This window comes from Eupeodes corollae, chromosome 1 (genome assembly GCF_945859685.1).
Source record: "Eupeodes corollae chromosome 1, idEupCoro1.1, whole genome shotgun sequence".
NCBI lineage: Eukaryota > Metazoa > Arthropoda > Insecta > Diptera > Syrphidae > Eupeodes > Eupeodes corollae.
The window spans coordinates 260,861,222-260,873,425 of record NC_079147.1 but is presented as its reverse complement, the minus strand read 5'-3'; the positions used below and the strand labels follow the sequence as shown (position 1 = coordinate 260,873,425).

The following is a 12,204-nucleotide window of genomic DNA, read 5'->3' as shown; positions in this document are numbered from 1 at the left end:
TTGCCGGACCTTGTACTAAAAAAGGAGTGACCATTTGTATGTTTTTTAATTTTCATAAATAGAAATTAAGTATAATTAAGAAAAAACTATTTTGATTAAAATTCATCAGGAAAATGCATGTTTCGATTTTTGGATCCTATTTCGAGACAAAAAAAAACAAGATTTCATCGCTTAAAATAATTATTTATTTAAATGTCAATCAACTGTCAAATCTCCCAAAGCTTCTACGGCTTTAAATACAATCCAGTGTAGTAATTGAACAAACCTAACAACTATTCAAAAAAGTGTCAATTAAAAGAACAAAAAGAGAAAAAAGATTTTAAAAAAGAGATAGTAGTGCTTTGTTTACTTATAGAACGGCTTCGTCAGTTACATTCAAGTAACGTTTCAGTCTACTTTAACGTAACTGATACAAGACTGTCGAATCTCGACGTTTTTATAATAAACTCGAATTTGTTGAGCAGACTTATAGACGCCAGATAAGAATGACAAACGGCTTTCAATTTGATTGTCACCTGTGTCAGTGTGAGTTACTTAATCAATTTTGTTTGGTTATGTCATAAAATGATCAGTGAAATGAAATTTGTAAGAAAGACGATAAGTGAATAAAAAATCGTTTTTTTTCAACAGAGTAAATATCGATCTTTGAAGATGCCAAGTTTGAAAGTGATAAGTTTTAACAGTAACTATTTATAAGTTCATCATCAATTCTCCCCACAAATGTCTATAAATGTTTGTATTATATAATTTAATCAAATAATTATTGACTTAACTTTTGCTCCAAACTTAGTGATAAGCGGTGGTCATTGTAATTCGAATTAGATGAACTTATTCATTTACATTGGTAAACAAAATTTTAAAGTGGTTTCTACCAAATATCACTTAAGCTTGTTCAAGGTCTAAAGTTTCAGTTTTTTGTCATAAAAGCTAAACTTTAAATCCCGGCTCCACGTTTAAGATAGGAATTAATGTAATAACAAAATACGAACACTTCGAGAAAATTCAATGATTAAAACCAATTTTGCTGATATAAATCTTTTTCATGGATTTTTATAGCGTTATAAACGTGAGTCTATTTTAAAAATGTTCCAAAACCTTCGGTTTTTGAATTTTCGTAATTTATGGTTATTACCAAAGCCTTTGTAAGACTACTTTAAACGAAAGGTAGTGAAAATTCCTGACGTATAGAGTATTGATCACTACTTGAACAACTACTACACCAATTTTAAACTAATTGATTAGCAAATGAGTTTAAACTAGTAACTATAGGATTTCTTCTAAAAAACCATCACGTTATCACCTGTATATTAATATTTGTTTCTTTTTTGTACAAAATTGATGATTGTTGCTATTTTGTCAATAATACACTGCTTCCATTTTGACCTATTATGGGTTATCAAACGAATTTTTAATACCAATGCATTTAAGATTTCAAAAAAAGAAAACATATCGCATCATACCAAAAACATCAAAACCAAAAACAAAAACAAATCTATAAATATAAAATCAACCTTTTGAACTTCGAGATATGTACATTTCGAATGCAAATTAACAGTACCTAACTTTGAATATTTGAATTTGACACACACTTATATGTGTTTCTAAGCACAATTCTGTTATCACTGATTTTGATATCAAACAGGTGAAAACTTCTATACCGCACCAGAGCTATAAAAGCTTCTCAAATTCATTTAGAAAGACAGTATAGTCTATGCTCTTTGAGACTTATAGAATTCATTGAATCGGAGGAGCACCAGAAACATAAGTAGTATAATGAAATTAACTCTAGTAATTTTAGCCTGTTTGGCAGTAGCGGTCCACTCGATCCCCGTCGAGAAGGATGTCAAAATAGGTAAGTTTCAAGGACTTTTCCACTTTCTTATATCAAACCACAACGATTTTAATTGCAATATTTTCAGCTGATAAGACACTTTTGGAGAAGCAAAAATTCTTCTTCGAGATGCTTCGTCATGTTGGTGAGCCCTTGATGCTAGATGAATACATGAAGCACGGTGAGAAGCTGATTTTCGATGAATCAAAATATACGGTAAGTTCTCACTATAGGAGCTCTTAAGCAAACTTATAACAAATAAAACCTTCCGAATTCCTAGATGATCGATGAATATATGAAAATGTTCTATGAAAACTACAAGATGGGTGAACTTTTGGCCCAAGATGATTTCTTCAGTGTTGTGAATAAGCATCACATCAAACAAGCCACAGGACTCTTCCACTTCTTCTTGAATGCCAAGGACTGGGAAACATTGGTTGACAATATTGTCTGGGCCCGCATGAACTGCAACCAGGGAATGTTCGTTTTCGCCTTGAACATGGCCGTGATCCACCGTGCCGATTTGGCTGGAATTATGCTACCAACCATCTATGAGATCTTCCCACAGATGTTCTTCAATGGCAAACTTATCATGCAAGCTGAGAAATTCGACTGGGAATTGTGGAACAAACAGATCATGTACGAGAAGCAATGGCTGTCGATCTTCGAGAAGAAACACGCCAAGAACATGCACGACAAACAATACCACATGAAGGACTTTAAGATGTGGCAATGGTGGAAATTGATGGGTCTTGACCAAGACTGGCATTTGGAAGAAAAGTGCATTCTCCGCGAAGACATGGAAGCCATGAAGAACGACCCCAAATGGATGGAATGGATGAATGAAATGAAGATGGTCTGGATGCCTGTTGACTACAGCCGTGACATTGAGATCATGAACGAAGAATCCAAATTGGCTTACCTCACTGAAGATTTGGGCTGGAACGCATACTGGTACTACTTGAACATGGACTATTCGATGATTTTGGACAGCAACCAGATCCCTCTGAAGAAGGACCGTCGTGGTGAATGGTGGTTGTACAATGTCCAACAGATCTTGGCCCGTTACTACATGGAACGTTTGTCACATGGAATGGGAGAGATCAGTGAACTCTCATGGCATGGAGCTATTCAGATGGGCTATGATCCTAAATTGATTGCCTACAATGGTATTGGCTTCACAATGCGTAAGAACTACTGGGAAATTGAATCTCACATGAACGAGGAGATGCTTCAAAAAATCATGAACATGGAACGTCGCATCATTGATGCTCTAGAATACGGAAAAATTAAGACATTGGACGGAGAGAGCATTGATCTGATGAAGCCTGAATCCATTGAAATTGTTGGAAACATGTTGCAAGGAAACATGGAAATGATCGACCGTTCCTTCTTCGGCCATTGGTTGAAACTCGCCAGCATGTACCTGGCTGGTGAAGATTACGAGGCTATGACTGTGATGCCAAATGCCATGATGAACTACGAAACAATGTTGCGTGACCCACTCTACTACCAACTTTTGAAGAAGGCCATGGTTATGCTGAAGAGCTACAAGAAAATGATTCCATCATACAAACATGACGATCTTCTGATGCAAGGAGTCACCATTCAGGACGTGAAAGTTGACAAGATGATGACCTACTTCGATTTAGTGGATACCGATGTCACCAATCTCATGAACCACAACCAGATCTACGAGAACGGCAAGATGACCTGGGACAAGACTCTATTGGCTCGTCAAATGCGTTTGAACCACAAACCATACACTGTTGAGATGATGGTTAAGGCTGACCAAGCTCAAAAGGTTGTCATCCGCACCTTCTTGGCTCCAGAATTCGATGAATTTGGCCGCACAATCGACTTGATGAAACACCGTGAGAACATCATGGAAATCGATGCCTTCACCTACGACCTGGTTATGGGTGAGAACATGATCAAACGATCATCCATGGACTACGTGTGGACCAGCAAGGACCGTACCACCTTCGCTGAACTTTACAAAATGGTTATGATGGCCAGCGAAGACAAAACCAAACTTCGTTTGGACGTTTCTCAACCTCACTGTGCCTTCCCAGCTCGCTTGGTCTTGCCACGTGGTTGGGTCAAGGGTATGCCAATGAAGATGATCGTTATGATCAGCCCCTACAAGATGGACCAAGAACAACACATGACATACGACCACAGTTACTTGTGCGGTATTGGATCAGGAGCTCGTTTCGTTGATAACATGCCATTCGGTTATCCATTCGACAGGAAGATCGAGAACATGAGGGACATGGTTGTGCCAAACATGTTCTGGAAGGACGTGAAGATCTACCACATGGACAAATTTGAGAAATACGAACACAAATACGAAAATTTCGGAACCTTTGACTACCATCTGGCGTAGAGTTTGTCATTTTAGATGCATAACGCGTAGAATTAATGTATGTATGTGTTTTGATGGGCAATAAGTGACATTTTATGTGTCATCTAGCTCGTCAATGATTAGTAGCTTTCAAAGATTCTCGTTGTTAATAAAATAGAACTCTAAATAAATTGCGTATAGTTAACGAAAAATAAATTGCCTTTTTATAACAATTTGAATAATTTATTTGAAGATTGGAACAAAGTGTGTATGTGGAAAACCTTTGAAAAACCAAACATCAAAAACGTTCTTTTATTGTTAAAGTTATAGTAATATTAATAATATTTACGTGATAAAATTAGTTGGCAGCGCCTTTAAGACTGTAATTGTATAAAACTTGCTTTTATGAAGCGCCATTTTTCACTTGCATATACTTACTTACTTACTTAAGGTGGCGCTACAGTCCGGGGCGGACCTGGGCCTCAACCAACAAGCGTCTCCAGCCAGCTCGGTCCCTAGCTAGATGTCTTCAGATTCGCACGCCAAGTTGGTTGAGGTCCTCTCCCACCTGGGTGCGCCACCTGAGTCGCGGTCTTCCTCTTCTGCGCCGTCCCTCGGGATTGGATTCGAAGACCTTCCGGGCTGGAGCGTTGATGTCCATCCGCTCTACATGACCTAGCCATCTAAGCCGTTGGACTTTGATTCTGCTAACTAGGTCAGTGTCGCTGTACAGCCCGTACAGCTCGTCGTTATATCTTCTCCTCCATTCTCCATCTATGCGTACGGGACCAAAAATCGCCCAAAGAATTTTTCTCTCGAAGCATCCTAAGACGCTCTCATCTTTCTTTGACAGGGTCCAGGCCTCAGCGCCATAAATGAGAACCGGGATAATGAGTGTCTTATATATGGTGATTTTACATGCTCGAGAGAGGACTTTACTTCTCAATTGCCTTCTAAGTTCAAAGAAGCAGCGATTTGCAAGAGTTATTCTTCGTTTGATTTCAGCGCTGGTGTCGTTGTCTGCATTAATAGCGGTGCTTAGGTAGACAAAGTCCTTAACTACCTCAAAGTTATAACTGTCCATGGTGACGTTTTGTCCAAGACGTCGTCGTTCAGTGTCCTTTTTTGATGACAGCATATACTAGGTCTTACCCTCATTGACCACTAAACCCATCTTCTTCGCTTCCGTCGCAATGCTCAAAAACGCTCCACTGACATCACGCTTTGATCTTCCAATTATGTCAATATCATCTGGGTATCCGAGTAATTGGATGGATCTTTGGAAGATTGTGCCTCTAGTGTTGACGGTTGAGTTTTGCACAATTCTTTCCAGAACGATGTTGAAGAAGTCGCATGACAGTGCATCGCCTTGTCTAAAACCTTTTTTGACATCAAATGCATCGGTGAGATCTTTCCCGACCTTGATAGAGCAGCGTGCATTCTCCATCGTCATTCTGCACAAACGGATAAGTTTGACAGGGATGCCAAAACTAGACATTGCTCGGTAGAGCTCTTCCCTATAGATGCTGTCATATACGCGGCTTTAAAATCGATAAAGAGATGGTGGGTATCGATTTGAAGCTCCTGGGTTTTTTCCAAGATCCGCCGTAGTGTGAATATTTGGTCGATAGTGGACTTTCCTGGTCTGAAGCCACACTGATAAGGACCAATCAGGTTGTTGACGAATGGCTTCAGACGTTCACATAATACGGCAGAGAGGATCTTATACGCAATGTTAAGGAGACTGATGCCTCTGTAGTTGGCGCAGTTTAGAGGGTCTCCTTTCTTATGTATCGGGCACACTATGCTGAGATTCCAATCATCGGGCATGCTTTCTTCCGACGAAATTTTGCAGATGAGTTGGTGCATGCTCCCTACCAAGTCATCGCCTGCTGCTTTGAATAGTTCGGCGGTGATGCCGACAGCTCCAGCAGCTTTGTTTGACTTAAGTTTAGATATAGCTATCTTCACTTCGTCAAGGTCGGGTAGGCGGAATTGTTCATCTGCGTCGCCGAGGTTGAGTGGTTCTATCTCCCTTACAGCGGAATTCGGTTCGTCATCGCCGTTATATAATTTGGAGAAGTGATCTTTCCATATTCTCAGCATCGACTGTGGTTCTACTACGATGTTCCCTTGATCGTCTTTACAGGCTTCGGTTCGTGGCTGATACCCTTGGGAGGTTTTTTTTACCTTTTGGTAAAATTTACGACCCTCATTCCTGTTGTGACATCCCTCTATCTCCTCGATCGCGCGCTTCTCATGATCTGTTTTTTTCCGTCTAAGAAGCCGGTGTTCCTCTCTCCTCTTCTGCTCGTAGAGCTCGCGAGCAGCTCTCGTCCTTTTGTGCAGCGCCGTTTTGTATGCCTCTTGTTTCGCTGCGTGAGCTTGTCTGCATTCTTCGTCAAACCAGGGGTTTTGCTGTGGTGGCCATGTGAAACCTAGCACTTCAGAGGCGGCATCTCTGATGGCTGCAAGGCAATGTTGCCACTGGTTTTCAATGCTTAATGCAGGAAGCATAGGACTCCTTAGGAGGTTATTAGAGACTCGATCGGAAAAGAACATGGCAGTCTCTTGCGATTGTAGCCGTCTAACGTCGAACTAGAACTGCGTACTAGCTACCAGAACGTCTCGCCCCGCAGCGAAATCGACCAGCCTGAATCCGTTGTCGGAGGTAGTGTAGTGCAGGCTGTATCTCCCGATTATGCCACCAAAGATGTCTTCTCTTCCTAGCTTGGCATTAAAATCCCCTAAGACAATTTTAATGTCATAGCCAGGGCACTGCTCATATGTCTTGTCCAAGAGCTCGAAGAACATATCTTTGGTGTCTTCATCTTTCTCCTCTGTTGGGGCATGCGCGCATATTAGGCTTATGTTGGCGAATTTAGCCTTGATGCGGATTGTCGTGATGCGCTCGCTCACACTGTTGAAACTCAAGACTTTTTGCCTGAGCCTAGTTCCAACAACAAATCCACACCCAAATAGACGCTGTCTTTGTTCTCGGTAGCAGTCGCCGTAGTAGATATCGCAGTCTTTTAGTTTGCGTTTACCCGGTCCATCCCATCGCACTTCTTGGATGGCTGTAATATCTGCCTTGCAGCAGTTTAGGGCTTCCGCTAATTGTTCGGATGCACGTGGTCTGTTAAGGGACCTAACATTCCACGTACATATCCGAAGTTCGTTGTCCTTATTTCGTTTGCGTGGGTTGTCAACAGTGAACCTGTGGACGCTTGTGTCCTCTTGAATGCACATGTCTACCATTTGAACATCGGGAAATGAGTGATACCAAGGAAAAATTTAAATAGTAAAGTTTAAGGAAAATCTAAAATGGATATTTTGGAATAGTTAAAGCTTACCGCACTAACTAAAGCTCAATGCCTGACATCACTCGAACAGATTAATAGTTGAGAGTATTTATTAAGTCTCTAGGCTATAGTTCTCTACATGCTGTAGCACAAACTTATTAGCAATTATATAAAACATCTTACTCTGTAAAAAGTTAAAGGCTCTTAACTCGACATAAGTGTATTTATTCAAAAGGTAAAACAACTTATGAACAGGATGATTCGTCTTAAGTATCAATTTATTTTATGTATCAGATAATAGGCAGAAATGATTTTAATAAGATATCTTAAGCGGGTCATCACATGTTATGGGTTCAAAAAATCGATACAAAAATCGGTGGAAACGGACCAGGTAAACTTACTGATAAAGTTCTTCAAGAAATATTTAATGAAGGTTTTGAAGGTAATTTGAAAGTAATGTCGCTGGGATGCTCTATAGGCCGCGAAGCCCATACTTATGTTGAGAAACGTGATGAAAAGCGAATCTCACGATCTGAGCGGCGCGGAAGTGATGCCGTAAAACAAGCCAAAATTGATTAAAGAGCTAAACAATATCAAGGGATAGAAAATCTTGGAAATTGCAGATGAATTCATGTCATGTTCTAAATGGAAGTTGTGAAGGAAACGCTAAAGGGGAGTATACCTTCATTAGAGAAACTAGTTGTTCTGTCATTGACTATTGCTTCATATCTGGAAAATGGAATGATGTCATAAGTAATTTTGAAGTAGGAGTCGAAACGTTTTCAGATCATATGCCGCTTGAAATAGCACTTTCGTGTACAACATCACAATCTCCAGTCAATACAAGACAGCTTAACCTTGTTCCAAAGCTGATTTGGAACGATAGGAACCGAAACGTTTACCAAACAACAAACTTAAACAAAGAACTGGAGACGCTTGGAAATTTGGATATTCGTGCTGATATACACATCCTTCCAGAAATGATTAAGAAAGCAAATCCGAAAAACAATCTGCAAAAAATAAAGCATTAATTAAACAAAAATGGTTTGATGTTGAATGCGTCGTTTAATTACCTCAATCTTTTAAGAACCCACAACCTACAGATTTTTAGAAAATTATATACGGATGCGAATAGGAACTTCAAACGATTATGTTATGCCAGTAGAGTTTCCTTTGAAAATTTAAATATTGCCTTTATAAATAACACCCGCTCATCTTCAGAGTTTTGGAAAGCTGTTAAGCATCTTAATGGAAAAATAAATACTATCGCTCTGGGTTTGCAGGCATCTGATCTTAGAGACTACTTCATCAGCCTTCTCAATCGCTCAACAAATGGTGCTTTGGTGCAATATACAGCTCCCTCAATCCTCGATGAGTAGTTAGATGCCCCTTTTTCGATCCAAGAAGTGAAAAAAGTTATTGCAAATGCAAAATTAAACAAAGCCCCAGGGGATGACCGAATCCCCTTTAAATTCTTCAAACACGCCACAGAAAAATTTATCTTTCTTTTAACATCCGAATTCAACCGAATTTTCGAAAGTGTCTCTGTTCCGGAAGTTTTTCATAAGTCAATTATTTTTCCGCTTCACAAAAAAGGTAGCTACGAGGACCCAGCAAACTACAGAGGGTTTCTTTTCCTAAAGTTATTCAACCATAGACCACATTTTCTCACTGCTGAACATTGCTGATCTTTTTAAAATGAGGCAGAAGAAATTATACGCTTTCTTAATAGACTTCCGTGCAGCTTATGACTCTGTCGACCGTCAAGCTCTCTTTTACAAGCTCTCTGTATCAGGTGTTTCAAGTAAAGTTATAAACGTGCTAAGAGCGATGTACGACAACTACTAGCTTACGTTTGGGATGGCGAGTCTGTATCCGAGGAGTTTGCAACAGTAACTGCTCTTAAGCAAAGCTGTATTCTTAGCGCCCTCCTATTTATAATTTTCATAAATGATATTATTGAAGAAGTGAGAGGTAGAATCACTGTAGAAGGATTGACTGTTCCAGCCCCTATGTATGCAGATGACATCATGCTATTCTCCGAAACAGTAGATGGCATGCAGCTGATGATAAACAGGCTTGCGATATATTGCAATCGATGGAATCTGGAAGTTAATTTGCAAATATCGAAGATGATGATTTTCAGAGGTGGGGGTGGCAGATATTTAAGAAATGAGCAGAGGAAATATAACGCTCAGACAATTGAAATTGTGTGCGAGTGCAAATACCCAATAGTTTTGATAACCTCAACCCTGAATATGAGACAACATCTGGAGGGAAAATTGGCGGAGCCAAGCGCGCAATCTCATCGTTATGGGAAAGGTGCTTCAGAAACAGGTATGTTGAGCACAGTACTAAGTACAAGTTGTTTCGCTCTACAGCCCTGTCAATCCTGCTCTACGGAACGCAAGTTTGGGGATATTCCTCCTTTGAATCTGTGGAAAAATTCCTAAGATATTTTGTGAAAAGAATACTTCGACTACCAAAAACTACCCCAAATTACATGGTTTACCTAGAAACAGGTACACCACCTTTGATTATGGACACCCTCGCAATACACTTCAACTATATTGTAAAGGTAATATGTACACCACACTCTTCAACAATGCACTGAATAATGCATATTATCCAGTGCATTGCAAGACCGCTGTGGTTCATCCTCTCCCGAAAAAGAGGAAAGGACAACTCCAATCCTTCAAATCTTCGGTCGATAAGTCTTCTTCCGAGCATCAGCAAAGTTTTCGAAAAGATCATTGACTAAGTGGGCTGCGGACAACAAAACAACAAGTTCGGGTTCAAGGCGCGTCATGACACAATTCATGCTGCGTCTAAACTCGTTTCTGATATCCAATGGAATAAATCAAAACAACAATGCACAGGTGCTGTTCTGGTTGATTTGGAAAAGGCCTTTGACACCGAATGGTTAGAGGGTCCTTACCTAAAACTGAGCATACTTTATGATATAATTAACGGTAGAAAATTTATTCTTCTACCACTTTTAACACAACATTCTCAATTAAAAATGGTCTTCAACAGGGAGCGGTGAATTCGCCGATTCTCATCAGCAGTTACACCAGCAGCGATCTGATAGGTAGTCTTATACAAAGTAAATTGCGTACGCCGACGATCTAATTGCGTACAGAACGGCCCGAAAGGTTGAGGTTATTAGAATTCTCTTGCAGCGTGATTTCGACAAGATTTAGCGAAATTTCGACGACTGGAAACTGAAAATAAATGTTCAGAAGTCGGAGACAATTCTGTTCCGGACTCCGTTGGCTGGGGCCACGAGGGATACGTGTAAGAATTGGCGCAAGATGGTCATCGTTGATTTTCACGGGCAGCCATTAGCGAGCAAAAGTGTAGTGAAGTACCTCGGTATCTGGTTAGATCGGTACATATATTTCGGCAGACATATAAAAGCTGCTATGACCAAGGCCAGACGGTTACCCAAACTCTATGTCTTTTAATAACACAACAAGTCATGACTCCCAAAAAATTTCAAATATGTTTGCTAATTTCTTCAAAGATGCTTTCGACGTGCCTCCTTCTTTTCAAATTCCCGATTCGTTCTTTCCAGCCCAAAATTATCCACACCTTAACTCACTTGACTTGACAATATGTGAGGATTCAATTGTTCGTTTTGTCTCAGAACTTGATGACTGTTTTCACCCTGGCGCTTATGGAGTACCATCATGTGTTTTAAAAAAATGTGTGTCTCATTTATCGTACCCTCTGTTTGTTTTGTTCAATGAATCTCTTCGAAGCTCAGTTTTCCCACTATTATGGAAAAGTGCATTTATAACTCCGATTCATAAAAAAGGGTCTAAGAATGAAATAACGAATTACCGACCGATTGCCAAACTTTCCGTTATTCCCAAACTATTTGAGTGCATTATCGGTAAGATGTTATCCTTTAATTGTAATTCAATTGTATGTGAAAACCAACATGATTTCTTCCAGAATAAATCAACAATTACAAACCTACTTCACTTCACTTCACATCTTTCTGCCTTGACTCTTTCGAAGATCGTTAGCAAGTAGATTGCGTATTCACAGATTTCAGTAAAGCTTTTGACAAATTGTGTCACAAGACTTTAGTCCATAAACTTAAGGCCTTGGGGTTTAACGACAAATTCTTGACGTGGATCTTGTCTTATCTTAAGAACAGAAGTTTCAGCGTTATATTCAGAAATTAACTCTCCGACCAATTTTACACCAACTCTGGTGTTCCACAGGGTAGCCATTTAGGTCCTTTATTATTTATCTTATATATAAATGACATAACATCCGTTATAAAAAACCCCTCGGTTTTAATATACGCTGATGACATTAAAATTTTCAAAATCTATTAGTTCAATTAATGACTGCTCACAGCTTCAAGAAGATTTATGCGTTTTTGTCTTCGTTTTCTTCCGTTTTCCCAAATATCCACACCACCTCCTTATTCTCAGAGACTTTTGCTAATAAACCTCCCTACACTTTCACAACATAGAGAAATCTCCAATTTTTTTTTATTTTAAAAATAATTAATGGTTCTATTATATCCGCAACAGCTCTGAATCGTCTAAATTTTAGCTATAGTCAAACTAGCATAAGAAGACATATACCTTTGTGTCCGATCTTTAGCAGAACTAACTATGGTATGAATAGCCCTTTTAATCAATTGATTTCAGTCTTCAATAAATTTTATAATTAAATCAATCTGTTAATGACAATGTTAAAAG

General features: G+C 39.4%; 1 protein-coding gene across 1 annotated transcript; it reads left to right on the top strand.

The window, feature by feature from the left end:
- Window positions 1-1,692: 1,692 nt before the first annotated feature.
- On the top strand, window positions 1,693-4,394 carry LOC129942311 (larval serum protein 1 beta chain-like). Its single transcript, XM_056051182.1, has 3 exons — window positions 1,693-1,852; window positions 1,920-2,047; window positions 2,112-4,394. The coding sequence occupies exons 1-3, from the start codon at window positions 1,774-1,776 to the stop codon at window positions 4,218-4,220; spliced, it is 2,316 nt and encodes a 771-aa protein (XP_055907157.1). The 5' UTR covers window positions 1,693-1,773; the 3' UTR covers window positions 4,221-4,394.
- Window positions 4,395-12,204: the final 7,810 nt, after the last annotated feature.

Coding starts and splice junctions, on each gene's coding strand:
- LOC129942311 (XM_056051182.1), top strand. CDS start 1,774: ATGAAATTAACTCTAGTAATTTTAGCCTGTTTGGCAGTAGCGGTCCAC. Junction 1,853..1,919: donor CGAGAAGGATGTCAAAATAG/GTAAGTTTCAAG, acceptor CAATATTTTCAG/CTGATAAGACACTTTTGGAG. Junction 2,048..2,111: donor TCGATGAATCAAAATATACG/GTAAGTTCTCAC, acceptor CCGAATTCCTAG/ATGATCGATGAATATATGAA.